A 21,650-nucleotide genomic window follows, 5' to 3' on the forward strand; every position below is an offset into this window, starting at 1 on the left:
GGTTCGTCGGAGGGCATAGCGGGATTTCTTAAAAGTTACTGTGGGGACAACGTCATCGATGAAGCCAGTGACTGATGTGGTGTACTCCTCAATGCCATCGGAAATGTATCCATAATTGCCAGTTGATAGTCGGATCGGATGATACTCGTGATCGGAAAACGCAGAAGTGTTTTAATATGCCTAAATAGATTTTGCACGTCTATAGACCAAATATGATTCAGATTAGGAGCAGCACGTAGGGTGTGTGTGTGTGTGTGTGTCTGTGTCCTCAATTTGCAGCGCGCAGTTTGCTGTCACTCAGTCAGAATGCGCATCAACGTTTCATCTTTTCTCCCTACCCTCTCCCTGCTTGTTAGATACTATGCACTTTGAGAGCTTGCGCAAACGTCCAACCCATTTGATTGACAATAGTAGCAGGCTAACAGTAGGCAGCATCAAGAAATGATCAGACCGAAATATGCAAGGAGAAGTGGTTGGGTGAAATTATGAAGCAAAGCGAGTGGACCAATCAGAGCAGCAGGATCAACGTACAGTCCACCCTTCTCTTTACAGACAGGAAAACTAGCCAGTTGAGCTATTTAGAACATGTAGCAATTTGCATTTGATTGAAAGATGCACGCTGGCACCCAAAATCAAAATAATTCCGATCACGGATTATAATAAAAAATATACTCTGATCAAAATCGTATCAGGACAATTGCTCGTATCCGTTATGATACTAGTTTTGTCCAACTACGCAGCACACCCCCTAGTAAATACAGTATGACATGAGGGATGCATACAGTCAAGGTTGGGTAAGTTACTTTCTAAATGTAATCCGTTACTAGTTACCTGTCCCAAATTGTAATTCTTCATTTACTTTCAGATTGACCAAACTCAGTAATGTAATCTGATTACATTTAGATTACTACCCCCTGAAGACAAAGATGTATGTTCCCAATTGAACAACATCTATTGTTAACGTTTACATAGTTGGCCATGTTGGCTTCTTTTAACCCATTGTTTTCTACTACATATAATAATACGATTAAATTAGACTGGTTTTTATTGTCAAGATATATCAGATTTCCAGTCATTACATTCAACGTTATACCCCTTGATCTTCAAGAATAGGACTTGGAAATATGGAAGTATAGATTAGACGAATTGTTTTACCCGAGCATAACCCCAAAACGAAGGACTTATTAGCCAGCCATACTCTGTTGTTTATGATTTTGCTGTCATGGAGGACTGATTGGGCTCATTGATTCTAGTTGAAAGATAAATGCTGCTATGCTCATTGAACGGCATGCTTTGAGCACTACTGAAAAGTGCTATTTACATGTGAACAATTATTTGCTATATGCTTATTGTTGACCTTTTTGTTGGTGACACTTTGATATCTTGATAATATGCAGCTGTTTTAAAGGGCAAATCCACAGATGAAACAATAACAAAACGGTTGCCCCGCCTCTGTTTTGGTAAAAAGCTGAGGGATGGGCCTGGAGAAATGTAACCACTCAGATTAATAGACAGAGCTGCAAGGACTGATAATACATGATATCAAAATTGTTGTTTTAATCATGTTATGAGGCTATACAGTGTTTGTTTGCATTCACAATGTTTACAAACATTAGAGAAAAACAAGCTTATATTTTGAGTTCTCATGGAGTGTGACACTTGAACTAAGCTCATGAGGCATTTATAAGTTATATTCTTCAAGATCCATTGACTCTTGAAGAATATAACTTATAAATGCCTCACGAGCTTAGTTCAACTGTGAGAACCCAAAAAATATCCATGTTATAATCTATAAATCCAGAAACGGCTGTACCAACTACAGATTGCCCCTTTATGTCTATCAAAAGTGTTCGAGTTTGAGCATCTGTCCATTAGGCCTGTGTTTAAAAAAAAAATTATCAGCGTGAATTAGACTGAGCAATAAAAGCCCCACTTTTATTCCATAGGCTGGAATCTGCACTGTGCAGCTGTTGCAAGAGTGCATTTTTCACTGGCTGTCCACTGGTTTCAAAAACAATGTTTGATAGGCAGTTTAAACTTCTTGAATTCAACCATTATTGGGTTCAAATACACATTTAGATTTGTGAACAGCCATCCACAACATCCACACACCAGGTGCAAATAGCTAAAGGAGAGAGTGTTGTTCACATCCGCATCAATGCGCTACAGTATGTAAATAATAAGTGATATCTGTATCACTGTAGACCACACCACTGCTGTCATCCTTACCTCCAAGCGTTTATTCAAGTTGGATAATCTTTGAATGCCGACAGCAGTGCGTGGTCTACAGTGGTGTGTCATTATAGTGGTCTCTGACTTCTAGTCAGACTCGCTCAGGTGACACAAACTTAATCTTGCGCCTTTTTTCAATGCTGATTTAAATGTCATTGAGAAAACAGAAGTGTCAAAGATTTTTTTACCACAAACATCCTTTCTGAATTTAAAAGTAATCCACGAAGTAATCATCTTGTTACGTCCGTCGTCGGAATGAGACCAAAGCGCAGCTTGGAAAGTGTTCATCGTACTTTATTAGGATGAACACCAAAAACAACAAAGGGGGAAAAAAACGAACGTAGAGTTCTGCAGGGCTATACAGCTACTGTGCAAAAACAACATCCCACAAACTAGGGTGGAAAAACAGGCCGCCTAAGTATGATTCCCAATCAGAGACAACGACAGACAGCTGCCTCTGATTGGGAACCATACCCGGCAACAAAGAAATAGAAAACTAGAATGCCCACCCAAATCACACCCTGACCTAACCAAATAGAGAAATAAACAGGCTCTCTAAGGTCAGGGCGTGACACATCTAGTTTTTCAAAAGTATCTGTAATCTGATTACAATATTTTTACTGGTAACGGATTACAGTTACCGTTTACATGTAATCTGTTACTTCCCAACCCTGCATACAGTACAATATGACTTCCATTTAACACATCCTTAAAGCTGAATTAGTCCATTTAATTTAAATACAATTTTCAATGAACACGTCCACCTATAATCTGTGAGTCAAGGACAGGATGTATGTGTATGTGTGTGGCTCCTTCCCTCAGACTTGTTTCTGTGGCAGAGTGACCTTGTGTCATAAACGCTTGATTCCACTAACAGATTGCACAGCAGATGTCGCATAGTGCCGGGGGCTGCAGAGATTGGTTAACCAGGTTCCTTCAGGAGTTGGAGAAGGGTGAGAGGAGTGGAAGACAGTTTGTGGAAGTGAGAGATTGATGGAACAAACAGTGGGGTGTGGCAAATCTCATCTAGGAAGAAAACATAAATAACCAAACACTCCCTGCTCTTTCTAGTGCAGTCAGTAAGCATTTATCTGGATGTGTTTCAATCAATGATCCCCAGGGGCCTGTTGCACAAAACTAGGATAAGGGATTAAGCCAGGATATCTTGGTGATCCTGGCTCAATTGATCCGTAATCCGGTTGCACTAAAGATGGATAGGGGGCAGGAGGATATGTTATGGTATAAATTACCATGGAGATTTATTCTGTGGAGCTAGCCTGCTCCAGACCAGGCTAAATTCCAGGATCTATTTAATCTCATCCCTAATGTCAGTCAGCAGTCACCACAAATGGAAACCAATAGTTATTTCACTGCTCACTATACATTGTTATCACATATAACTAGACCCACTGTTATTATTTAAACGTTTGTGATCATTAATTTCAATGATTTTGGATAAAAAATGATTTTTAGATGATGTTGCTATCATTAGATAATTTACAGTTTCCCATAGACTATAAGGCTATATATAAAATGATAGAATATTAGGGCCACAGAGGGGAAAAAAACACAAGTCATAATATTGTAACCAGTTGTTTTAAAGGAGGACAGTTGTTAAAATGACAGATGTGGGGCATTTCGTGAAATTGTACTTCAGTATGGTTTCATAAACAAAGACATGCTGATGTGCCAGAATATTAAGTATCACATTGTCATAAGTATCAAAACTGTAAAAACAATATGTAGCTTTTCTGCAGAAAGAACCAGCCTCATAAATGTATGACTTTATCCTTTTTCTTCAGTGTGGCCCTAGTACTCTGTCATATAAACAAATACACATTCCATATGAATATAAAAACACAATGTGTAACATTATGTTCCTTTATTGAATAAGGACAAAACAAAGCAGGTAAACCATCAGCTCCTTTCGAAACTGAAGTCACAGTGACTCTACAAGATGGAAAGCACAGAATCCAAGCATATTATACAAAATGATACATACACATTCAAAGGTCTGTATATAACACACCCTGCATGTCTGCACACTAAAATAAATGCAGGACAAATCCATACACATCAACTGAACAGACAAATGAATGGATGCAGTAGCCTCCCTGCAGCCTTGTATTACACACAGTATACCGCACAAACATCATAAGAGGCCAAATTCGTCAAAAAACGAACCCAAAAAAAACCAAATTCCTCTGCCACCGCAGGACATATTTAACCAAAATTGAAAGCACACATACTAACTAAAATAATTCAACACATATTGGTCCCTCAGCAGCCGACCACTGTCGTCATCAGGGAAGATTGCCGGATTGTCCCAGTCCATGGCTGGTGGCACTCTGGGGGCCCTCTCCTTCCTCAGGCAGGCCACATTGTGGAGGACAGCACAAGCCACAGTAATATCACATGCCCTAACAGGGCTGACCCTTAATTTGTGAAGGCAGTGAAAGCGTGCCTTCAGGAGGCCAAAGGTCATTTCAACTCTGGCCCTGGTCCTGGCATGGGCATGGTTGTAGGCCTGCTGTGCTTCCTGGGGGTCTGTGAAAGGTGTCAGGAGAAAAGGCTGGCAGCCATACCCCCTGTCTCCCAGCAACACACCAGAGAATTCACCTGTCAACACAAAATCTCATCATTACTACCTCATAAACACAGTGATATTCTTGACACAGCCATGATGGTTATAAATAGGGGTTGTGTGGCTTACCTTGTGATAGGCACTGATAGATTTCAGAGGCCCGAAAGATTCTGGAGTCATGGACTGAGCCAGACCATTTTGCCACAACATTGCTGATCACACAGTCAGCATTGCAGACCATCTGAAATCATAAGATGAGGAATATTACACCAATCAATGCACATCACTGGCAATGCAGAGTGTTCGTCAATGGACAATATCAAAAAGTTATGTTCACCTGAACATTAATGCTGTGAAAGGATTTCCTATTCACAAAATCGGCCTCATGGGCACCTGAGGGGGCTTTTATCCTTATGTGTGTGCAGTCCACTGCACCAATGACATTGGGGAAACCTGTCACACAAAGTAATGAGTATCCTACTATGTGTTAACAGTTGTCCTGTAATTTGTAGATCCTCTTACCTGCAATCCTATAGAACTCCTCTTTGATGTCACAGAGTCTTCTGTGGCCAGGGAAGGAGATGAAGACATCTGCTAATGCTTTGATAGCCAGACACACACTCCTTATTGTGCGGCAAATTGTGGCCTTGTTCAGCTGTTCTGCATCCCCCACTGAGTACAGGAAGGCTCCACTAGCAAAAAAGCGCAAGGCCACACAAACCATTTGCTCCACACTCAGTGCATGGCTCCGTGCAGTGCGGTGCTTAATCCTGGGACCCAGTAGTCTGCATAGATACCTGATGCCATCTGCAGAAAACCTGTATCTTTCATATAGATGGTCATCAGGGAAGGCCAGTGGGTCCAACCGGTCCCTGAAGACCCTTTCTCGCCTGAAGGCTCTCCTCAGCACAAGTGCTTCTTCATCCACCACATCTCGCACGAATGGGCATGCCATTGTCAGAGCAGAAAGGAACACACAATTTTGGGCCTTCATATAGGCTAGTGGCCACACCTGGTGCTGGGGGGGTGGGCAAAAGAGGGCGATGCCTTATAACGATGACTTGGTTGTACTGATTGCTGGGAAAATAAAAAAAACCTTAGAAAGATGCCACCGTCCTGTGTGCTCACAATAAGAGCTCATATGTCATGGCTCACTTGACTTTACGAGAATATACCTAATTTTTATTTTGAGCTGTGTCATCTTCTTGGAGCTGGGGGAGGAAAGAAAAATAATGATTAATACATTTGTGTTACAGTTAGCATACAGTGTACATTGAAGGCATATCTCACCTCCCTCTCAAGTTTTTTTATTTCAAGGTCCAGTTTCCTAATTGTCCTCTTTTTTATTTCGGACTCCAGTGCAAGATTTTCCATCTTTTTCTTCTTGTACTGAATGTCTATGTCTGCCAGTTCTATTTGGCGCCGGAGGTGGTTGCCATACAACTTTCTGATAGCTTGTGAGCTCTGTGAACACAATACAATTAGCGCAGCTGGAATTTGGCAGGATGTGGTGTCCTTTTATTAATACGCACTATGTTGCCAGGCTGGTTTTCCCACTGTATAGCATCTGGGTCCTGTAAAAGAAATTAGATTTTTTGATTTTGATGAGGACTCCTCACCATTGTAGAGTAAATAGTACTTTCACAGTCTTAACATGATACCTCATGCCTTCTGGAATCCAGAGAGATGGTCTCCTCCTCATCATCGTCTCCATCATGTGCTGTTGCTGCTGCACTGGGGCCTTCACCCTATCACATTTAATCGGATTCATATTGAAGCTAGTAGACAAGACATGCCAGGCCTACAGTATGCCTTTGATGGAGTACTCACTGGATCAGCATCGTCTGGTGCTTGTGCTGGTGGCTCTAACAGAAACACAGTGCTGCCAGACACTGCAAGGCAATAGGTAAACCAAAGTCAGACAGTCCAAATTGATTCAATATGAATGTGGTTGTATCCCATGTAGAGATGGAAGGACATACCTTGAATGAAGCGGGTGGCATCTTGGGAGGAACCTATGCTCGTCTCTTTCCCCCCAGGGATCCCCTCTAAGACGGGCCTGCCTTTATTTAGCTCCAAGGCCATGTCCTCTGCTGGGGTAAGGTCAGCCTTTGGTGACCCACCACCCGTGCCTTGTCTGTGGGTATTCTTTTTCACTGCTAAAACAGTACAGACAATGTGTGAGCAGGCACCTTCTGGGTACAATATATGCTTGTGCTTTGTTAAATATTAGTCAGGGACCATACCATTCTGCAGAATGTTCTTGTATTTGATTTTGACCTGCTGCCATGTCCGTTTTGGCCCGTTCATGTTTAATCTACACACACACACACACACACACACACACACACACACACACACACACACACACACACATTTAATGGAGTCACACTGCAAAAAATTACTTGGTATTTTTGTCTTGTTTTCAGTAAAAATATCAAAAAATGTATCATAGCTTTATACAGTGTGATGGAGTTACTTTACACAATTTCACTCATATCTGCAGTGCATTTCAATTAAAAATTTAACCGTTTCATAATTACAGTACAACTGCATTTTTGGAGATGTGAATTAAATATTTGAATTGTAATTGTGATGTTTCAGCGGAGCGGTGAGTGTGTAATTGTGCACTACTTACGCATTCAGGCGGTCTGCAATACTTTGCCACGCTTTTTCTCTTTGCTTTATCACTGTGGCGGTGTTGCCTTTCTTCTTAATTATATCTTTTACCTCCTCGTATGCCTCCATGAGGATTTGTGCTTCCGACGGGGAAAAGTACGCGGCTCTAGTTGCCATGGTAAATCAGTTAATCTGTGATCTGTGGCGGGGTCTATTTGAGTGAGCCGTGAGCGCGCACCTATCCAGGATTGGTTTCACCTGGCTTAATGAATCCGTGTCTGCTCATCCTGGCTTGGTCTTTGTGCAACCAATTAAGCCTGGACGCACATGTTTTGGCTTCATTGAGCTCAGCTGAGTCATTTATCCCGGATGTCTTAATTCTACTTTTGTGCAACAGGCCCCAGGTCTGAGTTAATAAACTTTGTTTCTGGTGGAACTGAGCATTTGCTTATCTATTATGTCTCATTGGATTCAGCTGCTTCTCCCTGGGGTATCACTTCTACACCCTGTGGTGTACCAGTCAAAAGTTTAAAGGTTTTTCTTTATTTTTACTCTTTTCTACATTGAATAATAATAGTGAAGACATCAAAACTATGAAATAACACATATGGAATCATGTAGTAACCAAAAAAAGAGTTAAACAAATCAAAATATATTTTAGATTCTTCAAAGTAGCCACCCTTTGCCTTGATGACAGCTTTGCACACTCTTGACGTTCTCTCAACCAGCTTCACCTGGAATGCTTTCCATCAGTCTTGAAGGAGTTCCCACATATACTGAGCACTTGTTGGCTGCTTTTTCTTCACTCTGCGGTCCAACTCATCCCAAACCATCTCAATTGGGTTGAGGTCGGGTGATTGTGGAGGCCAGGTCATCTGATGCAGCACTCCATCACTCTCCTTCTTGATCAAACAGCCCTTACACAGCCTGGAGGTGTGTTGGGTCATTGTTCTGTTGAAAAACAAATGATAGTCCCACTAAGCGCAAACCAGATGGGATGGTGTATCGCTGCAGAATGTGGTAGCCATGCTGGGTAAGCGTGCCTTGAATTCTAAATAAATCACTGACAGTGTCACCAGCAAAGCACCCCCACACCATCACACCTCCTCCTCCGTGCTTCACGGTGGGAACCACACATGCGGAGATCATCCATTTACTTACTCTGCGTCTCACAAAGATACAGTGGTTGTAATCAAAAATCTCAAATTTGGACTCATCAGACCAAAGGACAGATTTCCACCAGTCTAATGTCCATTGCTTGTGTTTCTTGGCCAAAGCAAGTCTCTTCTTATTATTGGTGTCCTTTAGTAGTGGTTTCTTTGCAGCGATTTGACCATGAAGGCCTGATTCACGCAGTCCCCTCTGAAAGGTTGATGTTGATGTGTCTGTTACTTGAACTCTGTGAAGCATTTACTTGGGCTGCAATATCTGAGGCTGGTAACTCTAATGAACTTATCCTCTGTAGCAGAGGTAACCGTGGGTCTTCCTTTCCTGTCGCGTCGTCATGAGAGCAAGTTTCATCATAGCGCTTGATGGTTTTTGCGACTGCACTTGAAGAAACTTTCCAAGTTCTTGAAATGTTCCGTATTGACTGACCTTCATGTCTTAAAGTAATAATGGACTGTAGTTTCTCTTTGCTTATTTGAGCTGTTCTTGCCATAATATGGACTTGGTCTTTTACCAAATAGGGCCATCTTCTGTATACCACCCCTACCTTGTCACAAGGATTGGCTTAAATGCATTAAGATGGAAAGAAATTGCACAAATTAACTTTTTAAAGGCACACCTGTTAATTGAAATGCATTTCAGGCGACTACCTCATGAAGCTGGTTGAGAGAATGCCAAGAGTGTGCAAAGGGTGGCTACTAAATAAAATATATTTTGATTCCATATGTGTTATTTCATAGTTTTGATGTCTTCACTTATTCTACAATTTAGAAAATAAAGAAAATAAAGAAAAAGCCTTGAATGAGTAGGTGTGTCCAAACTTTTGACTGGTACTGTACGTCTATAACATGTGACTGATCTTGTTCGGTCATGTTTGTGAATAATTCCTTACGGTGATATAGGTTCCAGAGCTCAGAGATGATTAATCTTTAACCCTACTTTACTTTTAAAGAGATTTGAGCAGCACATGATCATTACAATGTCACCCCAAAGAGCTTCACTGTTATTATTTGCGGTGGGGCGATGTGGTGCAGCTGCAGAGATGTACCTCTGCTTTATCGGCTGCTTGCTGTAACGGAGCCGTCAACAGATAGCTAACTGCTTATTATTCCAGTCCTATCAGATCAGAAAGGGCATCAAGCTTAAGCAGCAGCACCATACCTACTTCCACCCATGGCCAGTGTCTCTATCCTCATCACACCCACCACAGAGAAGCAGCATCTGCAAAACATGCAGAGTATTAGAATGACTCTCACAGGGTTGGAGTGGACTCTTCTAATAAATCAGTTGTGTACTCAATGAATGTGGGTCTGAGATCTGACGACACATCCATCCATCCATCCAGTATCACAGAGTTTTTATTTGGTCCAGTGGACAGGTTGGTTCCTTCCTCAGCCCAGAGACCAGCTCCTTCCCGCTGTACTGCAGACTTTGTGCCATCCGTATGCAGCCCCTCCCCCCACAAAGATGCCCATATGGCATGGCCCTGTGCCACCCTCGGCCTGCCTGAGCAGTGAGCTGTAGGGCACATGCTCCAAAAGGGCTGTGTGTGGTGTTCCTTTTGTGTGTGTGTGTGTGTGTGTGTGTGTGTGTGTGTGTGTGTGTGTGTGTGTGTGTGTGTGTGTGTGTGTGTGTGTGTGTGTGTGTGTGTGTAGCTGACTACTGCTTCAGTCTCTGTTGTCATAGTATTTGAGGGATAATTTCCTGGTCATAGCTTAATCTTGTGATTGATGCAAGAATAGTTGAGCACTATCTTCCATGCCATAGTCTCCTGCCTCCTCTCGTCTCTTCTTCTCCTTTCCTCCCCTCCTCACCATGCTCTGGTTATGTCAGCCAGCGTGAAGTTCCTCACCCACAGTACCCTGCAGTATTTTGCATACTGGTGGAAGAATGGCTGTAGATGGCCATATCAGATACATTCTATAATTTTGGTAACTGGTATCAGGGAATGTCATGAGGAACCGTTCCTAAATTTTCAGTGCACTCTGTAATTATTGGGACAGTAAAGCATTTTTTCTTCTTTTGGCTATATACTCCAAGGATTTGGATTTGAAATCAAACAATGACTATCAGATTAACGTGCAAAATGTCAACTTTAATTTTAGGGTATTTTCATACATATCGGCGAACCGTTTAGAAATTACAGCACGCTTTGGAGATAAGCACCCCATTTTAGGTTAGCAAAAGTATTGGGACAAATTCACTTGTGTATTAAAATAGTAAAAAGTTATGTATTTGGTACCATATTTATAGCACGCAGTGACTACATCAAGCTTGTGAATTTGTTGGATGCATTTGTTGTTTGTTTTGGTTGTGTTTCAGATTCTTTTGTGCCCAATATAAATGAATGGTAAATAATGTATTGTGTCATTTTGGAGTCACTTTATTTGTAAATGAACACTTCTACATTAATGTCTCCCGGGTGGCGCAGTGGTCTAGGGCACTGCATCGCAGTGCTAGCTGCGCCACCAGAGTCTCTGGGTTCGCGCCCAGGCTGGGCTGGGTTCGCGCCCAGGCTCTGTCGCAGCCGGCCGCAACCGGGAGATCCGTGGGGCGACGCACAATTGGCATAGCGTCGTCCGGGTTAGGGAGGGTTTGGCCGGTAGGGAGGGTTTGGCCGGTAGGGATATCCTTGTCTCAGTATGTAAAAAATGTAATAAAATGTATGCATTCTACTGTAAGTCGCTCTGGATAAGAGCGTCTGCTCTTGGCCGGTAGGGATATCCTTGTCTCCGTAGGTAAAAATGTATGCACTCTACTGTAAGTCGCTCTGGATAAGAGCGTCTGCTAAATGACTAAAATGTAAATGTGGATGCAACCATGATTACGGATAATCCTGAAGGCATCGTGAACAATGCTGAGAAAGTTACAGACAAAAATTGGGGAACTATGTACAAAAAGTACTTTAATTTCTAATCAATTTAAACGATTTAAAGCTGACAGTCTGCACTTTAAGCTCATAGTCGTTGTTTGATTTCAAATCCAAACTTTTGGAGTATAAATGCTTCACTTCCCAATAATTACGGAGGGCACTGTATTTGGAGTGTGTTGCCTGCCCTTACTACACAAAAGCTATTTGTGCACTAGTGACTATGTAGGGATTGTGTAGTGAATGTGTAGTTTAGGCTCTACTCAACATTCACAAGTTGAGTTTTATAGTGTTTAGTAGGAAAACAGTAGTGTTTCAAGTAGTAATCAGGTAGAGATTGTTTCTACTTGATGTTGGTAGTAAATAAGTAGTCAACACTAGAGCTTTACTACACAGGCTTGTCAATAGTAATCAGGTAGAGTTTTTACTTCATGATGTTGGTAGTAAATAAGTATCACAACACTACAGCCAGACTACACTGGCTTTTCACAACAGCAGAAGATGTCAAAACAGGAAGTAGAGGTTGTTAGCTAGCTACTGTTTTTGAGTCATTCAGGCTGTATCACATCCGGCCGTGATTGGGAGTCCCATATGGCGGCGCACAATTGGCCCAGTGTTGTCCAGGTTTTTGCCGGGGTAGGCTGTCATTGTAAATAAGAATTTGTTCTTAACTGACTTGCCTAGTTAAAAATAAATATATATTTGACAATCCCGAATGTAATTATCTTCCATCCTTTGTCATCCTGTCTTTCTTAGCCCTTATGCTGGCACAATCTGTAAATTTAACTTTCCTTTAAGGTTTATGAATACTTTCTGTCGTTGTTTAACCATTTATATAAGTTTTTTCCACATCAAAAAGATTGCTAGCTAAAGCGGTGTTAGCCGTTTTCATAGAGATGTATTGAGCTTAGCCTAGCTGTTTGCTAGCCCCATTGAAATGTAGCTATGTACCCTCTGTTTTCGTCATGCTAGCTAATAAGTATGTGTGTTTTTATGCAAATGTATGTTCATATTGGTATACTTACCCATTCTATTTACCTATTTTGACCTGTTGCCAAGGAGGCCCTTGACATAAGAAGACTGGAGGCCATTGATGGTAAGAGTAACAGTTGATTGTCTCTTGTCCTTGGCTTTATTTTCTAAAAAGTTTTCTTTAAAAAAATGTGACTGCAACAAAAAAGATGATCTGAAGGTCAAAGTTGAATGAAGACGAGGCCTTAAATGGATTTACAAAAGTGTATATATGTAATTTAATACGTCGTCAATTTAATAAAAAATTAAAATGGCAATTAAGTTTGTATAAGTTTATTACTTGTTAGATGATATATCTAAAGTTTGAAACTTGAGGAAATAACATGTGCACTAGTCTAGTAGTGACATAGTAGTGAAACAAGATGTCAATAGTGATTTTGAATAGACAAGCATTAGTAAATGTTTTCAATAGTAATTCAAAAGGGTTTTTGTAGGAAATAATAAAGGACAACACTACACACACAGATGGCAATAGTAATTCAATAGGGATTGAGTAGGCAAACAGCAGTAATGTGTAGGCATTGTGTCATAATTCAATACTGAACATGTAGGAATTGTGTAGGTTTTAAGTAGTTACATAGTAATCATTTAAGGGAGAATTATGTAATGATTAGAGTAGGAAATATGTAGTGTTCACCAGTAGTGAAACATCCCAATTCATTACTACATAAATTACCACTGGTTTACTACACATCTCAAAAGCAATCACGAAGTAAAACCAGTAGGTTTTGTGTAAATCTTGTGTAGTAGTGATGAGTAGTAATCTAAAAGTATTTTTTTTTCATGAGGGTGCTCTCCGTCGGTGTTCAATGCAATGCTGGGGCTGTATTGAAAAACACACACACACACACACACACACACACACACACACACACACACACACACACACACACACACACACACACACACACACACACACACACACACACACACACACACACACACACACACACACACACACACACACACACACACACACACACACATACCACTGTCCTGCTGTTGCTTTGTCTGTATTCTGGATGACTCTTTGTGTTGCTGTGGCCAGCTAGAAAGAGCTCTAGGCCAGCAGCATCCACTGAACCAGCAACCCATTTATCCTGTCCTTCTGTGAGCTCTCTATTACTCCACACACAGCATAGGAAATGCAGCTCGCCCACTCCAGGTTTCTGCTAGACAGTGTTGTGTGACAGCAGGCCGTGGTGTATTGGCAGGAGCCAGCTGCCTCTGGGCAGCAGCAGGATGCCACTCAGTTTGTGCCTAGATGGCACTCCTATACCAACCGTCCCAACGGACCCATGTGTCTGCACTGCACATTTCCTATTCAGAGCATACTGCACTGTCATTCTGAGGGGCACCAATGCAAATGTGTACCCATTAACTGTGGCACAAAGTGATTGATTTGCGGTGTTGAAGGCTGTCTGCAAAAAGTTATATTACTGTCATAGAAAATCATCAGATACTTTAATATCTTTATCAGAAACTATTTATTTTGTTAATGCGTCCCCTTACAAACAACCATGATCAGTAGAATTGTTGTCTACATAAAAGTAATTACTAATTACTAAAACGAAGTCAGGTGAAAAACACTGTCCTCTCTCATTTCCTTTCATATGATAAGGCTGTGTTGCTATGATGAATGATGCCAACACTACATTGATCAAATCCGCATGAGGGGAAACAGTGTCACTGTCTGCCCCAGCACCATTGTTACTGTTTTGTTGATGAAAACGGAGGAGAGAAGCATTCGGAAGCGTAGTAAATGTGCAGTGCATATTCTGCTGTCCTTTTGCATGTGCAATGATGTCCGACCGAGAAAAAAACGAGTTTCGTTGTTAGCAGTAACTTTTTTGTTGTAATATCCCAAATGGCAGTTTCACTAATTAAGGATTCCAGCTTTAACTAAATTCCACAGCCTCCTCTGATGTTTGAGCCGATATGCTCTAGGGTTCTCCAGCAATCCCACAAATCCAGTGTATCGGCCCCTGGTCCGTCTTGATCCCCTGAGATAAATACAGTAAAAACACGTTGCTATAACTTAAGCCGGCCAGTGAGGCTTCTGACACCCACCATTTTCAGCTTGATTTTGGCTCCCACTACATCTTCTAGGGGTGAAAGGAAATTGGAAAAGCCGTCTTGGAGGTGACCACGTGTCACCAGCAGCGGCAGCAGCTCTGAGAGAGCTTCTCTAGTCTAAACGGTGCTACGCCCTTCCCACTACTGGAATGTGTTAGCACTCATTCTCTTTTGACTATCATACAGTGTTATACCCAACATGAACAGCTCCTCCTAGGCACACATCATTATCTTTCTCAAGGACATGGATGCAATATTATGCAATATATTAGCATAGAAACGAATATATTGTAGGCAGTAGGACCATCATTGCCAGCAGGGTTGGGGTTAATTAAGGTAAATAAATCACAGTTAAAATATAATTTCTGTGACCCCCTTCTGGGCCAATTGTGCGCCGCCCTGCAGGACTCCCAATCATGGCCGGTTGTGATACAACCTGGAATCAAACCAGGGTCTGTAGTGACACCTCTGGCACTGAGATGCAGTGCAGTGCCACTTGGGAGCCCACATGAACTGGAAAGGAAAATAATGGTTCCTTTTGTTTGAGTGTTGCAGTAGGTAATCTGATATTGTTGACTAAGATGGTATGTCAGCTTGATAGACAGGCAGCCTAACTGCCAAATGTCATTCCTGTTTGTCTTGTAGAGTGGTTGGTAAAGTGGCTTCAGCTCGTTTAATTACAACGTTATCTAGATATGTAAGTACTACAAAAGAAGACTGGGAGGCACTTTAACTAACCATGTTGTCTAAACTGCCCCAACCTGTATGTTCTTTATCAGCACTTATCGGACACAGGAAACTGCTTCATGTAGAGTTGAATTCGGAAGTTTACATACACCTTAGCCAAATACATTTAAACACAGTTTTTCACAATTCCTGACATTTAATCAGAGTAAAAATTCCCTGTCTTAGGTCAGTTAGGATCACCACTTTATTTAAAGAATGTGAAATGTCAGAATAATAGTAGAGAGAATTATTTATGTCAGCTTTTATTTCTTTCATCACATTCCCAGTGGGTCAGTAGTTTACATACACTCAATTAGTATTTGGTAGCATTACCTTTAAATTGTTTTACTTGGGTCAAACGTTTCAGGTAGCCTTCCACAAGCTTCCCACAATAAGTTGGGGGAATTTTGGCTAATTCCTCCTGACAGAGCTGGTGTAACTGAGTCAGGTTTGTAGGCCTCCTTGCTCGCACACGCATTTTCAGTTCTGCCCACAAATTTTCTATGGGTTTGAGGTCAGGGCTTTGTGATGGCCACTCCAATACCTTGACTTGGTTGTCCTTAAGCCATTTTGCCACAACTTTGGAAGTTTGCTTGAGGTCATTGTCCATTTGGAAGACCCTTTTGCGACCAAGCTTTAACTTCCTGACTGATGTCTTGAGATGTTGCTTCAATATATCCACATAATTTTCCTGCTTCATGATGCCATCAATTTTGTGAAGTGCACCAGTCCCTCCTGCAGCAAAGCACCCCCACCACATGATGCTACCACCCCCGTGCTTCACTGTTGGGATGGTGTTCTTCGGCTTGCAACACTCCCCCTTTTTCCTCCAAACATAACAATGGCCATTATGGCCAAACAGTTATATTTTTGTTTCATCAGACCAGAGGACATTTTTCCAAAAAGTACCATCTTTGTCCCCATGTGCAGTTGGAAACCGTAGTCTGGCTTTTTTATGGCGGTTTTGGAGCAGTGGCTTCTTCCTTGCTGAGTGGCCTTTCAGGTTATGTCGATATAGGACTCGTTTTACTGTGGATATAGATACTTTTGTACCTGTTTCCTCCAGCATCTTCACAAGGTCCTTTGCTGTTGTTCTGGGATTGATTTTCACTTTTCGCACCAAAGTACGTTCATCTCTAGGAGACAAAACGCGTCTCCTCCCTGAGCGGTTTGACGGCTGCGTGGTCCCATGGTGTTAATACTTGTGTATTATTTTTTGTACAGATGAACGTGCTACCTTCAGGCGTTTGGAAATTGCTCCCAAGGATGAACCAGACTTGTGGAGGTCTACAATTTTTTTTCTGAGGTCTTGGATGATTTCTTTTGATTTTCCCATGATGTCAAGCAAAGAGGTTTGAAGGTAGGCCTTGAAGGTAGGCCTGAGTTTGAAGGTAGGCCTTGAAATACATCCACAGGTACACCTTCAATTGACTCAAATTATGTCAATTAGCCTATCAGAAGTTTCTAAAGCCATTAAATCATTTTCTGGAATTTTCCAAGCTGTTTAAAGGCACAGTCAACTTAGTGTATGTAAACTTCTGACCCACTGGAATTGTGATACAGTGAATTATACGTGAACTAATCTGTCTGTAAACAATTGTTGGAAAAATGACTTGTGTCATGCACAAAGTAGATGTCCTAATCGACTTGTCAAAACTATAGTTTGTTGACATGAAATTTGTGTAGTGGTTGAAAAACGAGTTTTAATGACTCCAACCTAAGTGTATGTAAACTTCTGACTTCAACTGTAGATTATACCTGTAGTGCAGAGAATGGACTGTAGGGTTTTTGGGAAGTGCACCTGTACTGACAGTCTCATTAATGGCCCTCTGTAGCTCAGTTGGTAGAGCTAGGTGCGTGCAACACCAAGATAGTGGGTTAGATTCCAAGGACCAACCATACATAAAAGCGTCTGCTAAATGGCATATGTTATTTATATTATTATTAGCTGGGGCATTATAGAGGCAATGGGCCAGGCAGAATGTGACAGTAATTTTGTCCTGCTCATAATGACAACCAGTTTCTGGTTGAGTTGAGTCATTTTAACCAGGTTTGTCCCTGGGCTGTTATTGTATTTGTGTTAAAAGGATATTGTGAGCTAGACAAAATATATTGAATGAGGTGAGGAAAACTGATTCCTTGCCAAAAAATTGTTAAGGCATTGAAGTGGAAGAGAACAGAGAGGGGATTCATTTAATTAATGTATGACCATATTTTTTTTTTTTAAAGAGCAAATGTCAGCACTTCTATTCATTATTCTCAGGGCTAATTTAAAGTAGCACTTTTTAAAGCGGAACTTAAAGGAACAGTCTCTACAAATATCCATAGGTGAACTAGATTTGAGTTAATGATAATCATCTCTTAATAGCCTGGATTTGAATAAATATAATACATTTTTGGGGAATGAAGATAACGTACTGTGTACTAAATTATTAAAGGTTCAATTAGACTAGCAGGGCACGGAAGACAGAAAGCACGTGGGCCACAACATTAAAGATGCCAACGCATTGTGCTTGCTATTGCATGTCTTTACTAGGCTTACACCTATACAGTATTTTAGTCTCTTACTGTTCCATACAGTGCTGTGTGTAGAGATACTAGCAAGCCTTCTCTTGTCATCATGTGTTTATGCTCTGCTCTCCTCCTAGCCCTCAGGCCTCATGGTGCCTGTTCATTGGTTCATGTGCTCCCACACCCACTACCCTTTCTTCTCACCTCAGGGGCCTAACACACCTGCCACAATATGCCAGTAAAGAGGAACGCATGTACGTAGCATGAACCTAGACACCTAACCCACCTGCCAACAGTACAATACTGTATGCCAGTAAAATGAACTGTAATAAATACTTATAATGCTCTGACATACAGTACACAATGAGAAACAAGGAGGGGAACCTATAGCAAAGGGAGAGGAATAAAGCTCCAAACCGTTGTTTTTCATCACCCCTGCTGCTTAATGGAGACAGATACTGTACAACATAGTCCATATATACTGAACAAAAATATAAACGCAACATGCAACAATTTCAAAGATTTGACTGAGTTACTGTTCATATAAGGAAATCAGTCAATATAAATCAATTCATTAGGCCCTAATCTATGGACTGGGAATACAGAAATGCATCTGTTGGTGACAGATACTTTTGTATATTTGGTGTATGTGGTAGAGGTCGACCGATTATGTTTTTTCAACGCCGATACCGGTTATTGGAGGGCCAAAAAAAGCCGATACCGATTAATCGGCCGATTATTTTACATTTTATTTGTAATAATGACAATTACAACAATACTGAATGAACACTTATTTTAACTTAATATAATACATCAATAAAATCAATTTAGCCTCAAATAAATAATGAAACATGTTCAATTTGGTTTAAACAATGCAAAAACAAAGTGTTGGGGAAGAAAGTAAAAGTTCAATATGTGCCATGTAAGAAAGCTAACGTTTAAGTTCCTTGCTCAGAACATGAGAACATATGAAAGCTGGTGGTTCCTTTTAACATGAGTCTTCAATATTCCCAGGTAAGACGTTTTAGGTTGTAGTTATTATAGGAATTATAGGACTATTTCTCTCTATACGATTTGTATTTCATATACCTTTGACTATTGGATGTTCTTATAGGCACTTTAGTATTGCCAGTGTAACAGTATAGCTTCCATCCCTCTCCTCGCCGCTACCTGGGCTCGAACCTCGAAACAGCGTTACCCATGCAGAGCAAGGGGAACAACTACTCCAAGTCTCAGAGCGAGTGACATTTGAAACGCTATTAGCGCGCACCCCGCTAACTAGCTAGCCATTTCACATTGGTTACACCAGCCTAATCTCGGGAGTTGATAGGCTTGAAGTCATAAACAGCGCAATGCTTGAAGCATTGTGAAGAGCTGCTGGCAAAACGCACAAAGTGCTGTTTGAATGAATGCTTACGAGCCTGCTGGTGCCCACCATCGCTCAGTCAGACTGCTCTATCAAATCATACACTTAATTATAACATAACACATAGAAATACGAGCCTTAGGTCATTAATATGGTCGAATCTGGAAACTATCATCTCGAAAACAAAACGTTTATTCTTTCAGTGAAATACGAAACCGTTCCGTATTTTATCTAACGGGCGGCATCCATAAGTCTAAATATTCCTGTTACATTGCACAACCTTCAATGTTATGTCATAATTACGTACAAGTCTGGTAAATTAGTGCGCAATGAGCCAGGCGGCCCAAACTGTTTCATATACTCTGACTCTGCATGCAATGAACGCAAGAGAAGTGACACAATTTCACCTGGTTAATATTGCCTGCTAACCTGGATTTATTTTAGCTAAATATGCAGGTTTAAAAATATATACTTCTGTGTATTGATTTTAAGAAAGGCATTGATGTTTATGGAAAGGTACACGTTGGAGCAACGACAGTCCTTTTCGCGAATGCGCACTGCATCGATTATATGCAACGCAGGACACGCTAGATTAACTAGTAATATCATCAACCATGTGTAGTTATAACTAGTGATTGTGATTGATTGATTGATTGTTTTTTATAAGATAAGTTTAATGCCAGCTAGCAACTTACCTTGGCTTCTTACTGTATTCGAGTAACAGGCGGGCTCCTCGTGAGGCAGGTGGTTAGAGCGTTGGACTAGTTAACCTTAAGGTTGCAAGATTGAATCCCTGAGCTGACAGGGTAAAAATCAGTCGTTCTGCCACTGAACAAGGCAGTTAACCCACCGTTCCTAGGCCGTCATTGAAAATAAGAATGTGTTCTTAACTGACTTGTCTAGTTAAATAAAGGTGTAAAAAAAAAAAAAAAATTTGATATGTGGACACCCCTTCAAATTAGTGGATTTGGCTTTTTCAGCCACACCTGTTGCTGACAGGTGTATAATCTCGAGCACAACACCATGCATTCTCCATAGACAAACATTGGCATTAGAATGGCCTTACTGAAGAGGTCAGTGACTTTCAACATGACACTGTCATATGATGCCAGCTTTCCAACAAGTCAGTTTGTCAAATGTCTGCCCTGCTAGAGCTGCCCCAGTAAGTGCTGTTATTGTGAAGTGGAAACGTCTAGGAGCAACAACGGCTCAGCTGCAAAGTGGTAGGCCACATAAGCTCAAAAAACGGGACCACTAAGTGCTGAAGAGTGTAGAGCTTAAAAAACGTCTGTCCTCGGTTGCAACACTCACTACTGAGTTCCAAACTTCCTCTGGAAGCAACGTAAGCGCAAGGACTGTTCGTCAGAAGCTTAATGAAATGGGTTTCCATGGTCAAGCAGCCGCCCACAAACCTAAGATCACCACGCGCAGTGCCAAGCATCAGCTGGAGTGGTGTAAAGCTCTCCGCCATTGGACTCTGGAGCAGTGGAAACACGTTTGCTGGAGTGATGAATCACGCTTCACCATCTGGCAGACCGACGGACGAATCTGGGTTTGGTGGATGCTAGGAGAACACTACCTGCCCGAATGCATAGTGCTAACTATAAAGTTTGGTGGAGGAGGAATAATGGTCTGGGCCTGTTTTTCATGGTTCGGGCTAGGCCCCTTAGTTCCAGTGAAGGGAAACCTTTACGCTATAGCATACAATGACATTCTAGGCAATTCTGTGCTTTGGGAATGCCCTTTCCTGTTTCTGCATGACAATGGCCCCATGCACATAGCGACGTCCATACAGAAATGGTTTGTTGAGATTGGTTTGGAAGAACTTGACTGGCCAGCACAGAGCCCTGACCTCAACCCATGCGAACACTTTTGGGATGAATGGAATGCAGACTGCGAGCCAGGCAGAATCGCCCAACGTCAGTGCCCGACCTCACTAATGCGCTTGTGGCTGAATGGAAGCAAGTCCCTGCAGCAATGTTCCAACACCTAGTGGAAAGCCTTCCCAGAAGAGTGGAGGCTGTTATAGCAGCAAAGGGGGGGACCAACTCCATACTAATGCTCATGATTTAGGAATGCGATGTTCGACGAGCAGGTGTTGGATTGGCTCTGCCCTGCTGTCTGTCTTCTGTCCCTGGTGTTTCTGGCAGGTAGGAATGTGTTGTTATGAACAGCTCTGCAGAAGTAGTAGTAATCACTGTAGTTCTCCCTCCGTAGTGAGGAGGAGCTGAGGCCACATCGCCGACGGCCAGGCCCCTGTCAGCAGCCATCAGCAGGAGCAGTAGCAGGAAGTGTGTACTGATGAGAGGTCACAGAGGGTTTTGTCTAGAAGGGATACAGCTTTTGTCAAAATGTACTTTTCGTGGCAGGTTAGGAGAACTTGCACAGCAGGTTAGGAAAATTAAATTAAAAGGTTAGGAGAATTAGGTTATGGTTAGGGTTAGATAAAATGCTAAATATATATATAT

General features: G+C 41.6%; 2 protein-coding genes across 13 annotated transcripts in view; one reads left to right on the forward strand and one right to left on the reverse strand.

The window, feature by feature from the left end:
• The window catches only part of LOC139535551 (band 4.1-like protein 1), a 122,701-nt gene that overhangs the window by 31,742 nt on the left and 69,309 nt on the right, over positions 1 to 21,650 (forward strand). The window lies entirely within an intron of this gene.
• On the reverse strand, positions 4,079 to 7,839 carry LOC139535550 (myb/SANT-like DNA-binding domain-containing protein 4). 4 transcript variants are annotated; one of them, XM_071335048.1, is made up of 11 exons: positions 7,455 to 7,839; positions 7,063 to 7,133; positions 6,799 to 6,975; positions 6,647 to 6,708; positions 6,478 to 6,564; positions 6,349 to 6,390; positions 6,107 to 6,280; positions 5,992 to 6,027; positions 5,339 to 5,893; positions 4,946 to 5,057; positions 4,079 to 4,851 (listed from the first exon to the last, which is right to left on the reverse strand). In XM_071335048.1, exons 1-8 carry the CDS (start codon positions 7,610 to 7,612, stop codon positions 5,992 to 5,994), a joined length of 807 nt encoding a protein of 268 aa, XP_071191149.1. In that variant the 5' UTR covers positions 7,613 to 7,839; the 3' UTR covers positions 4,079 to 4,851; positions 4,946 to 5,057; positions 5,339 to 5,893. The 4 variants fall into 4 exon arrangements, with proteins under 4 accessions (XP_071191149.1, XP_071191146.1, XP_071191145.1 ...); XM_071335045.1 differs by having other exon boundaries at positions 5,992 to 6,280; XM_071335044.1 differs by having other exon boundaries at positions 5,339 to 6,280.

Source organism: Salvelinus alpinus, chromosome 12 (assembly GCF_045679555.1).
Source record: "Salvelinus alpinus chromosome 12, SLU_Salpinus.1, whole genome shotgun sequence".
Taxonomy (NCBI): Eukaryota; Metazoa; Chordata; class Actinopteri; order Salmoniformes; family Salmonidae; genus Salvelinus; species Salvelinus alpinus.

What these genes read in the sequence shown, in the direction of transcription:
- LOC139535550 (XM_071335045.1), bottom strand. Translation starts at nt 7,612, where the DNA reads ATGGCAACTAGAGCCGCGTACTTTTCCCCGTCGGAAGCACAAATCCTC. An exon ending in CAAGAACATTCTGCAGAATG is followed by an intron (nt 6,976 to 7,062) that starts GTATGGTCCCTG and finishes GTACTGTTTTAG; the next exon opens with CAGTGAAAAAGAATACCCAC. An exon ending in TGCCACCCGCTTCATTCAAG is followed by an intron (nt 6,709 to 6,798) that starts GTATGTCCTTCC and finishes ATTGCCTTGCAG; the next exon opens with TGTCTGGCAGCACTGTGTTT.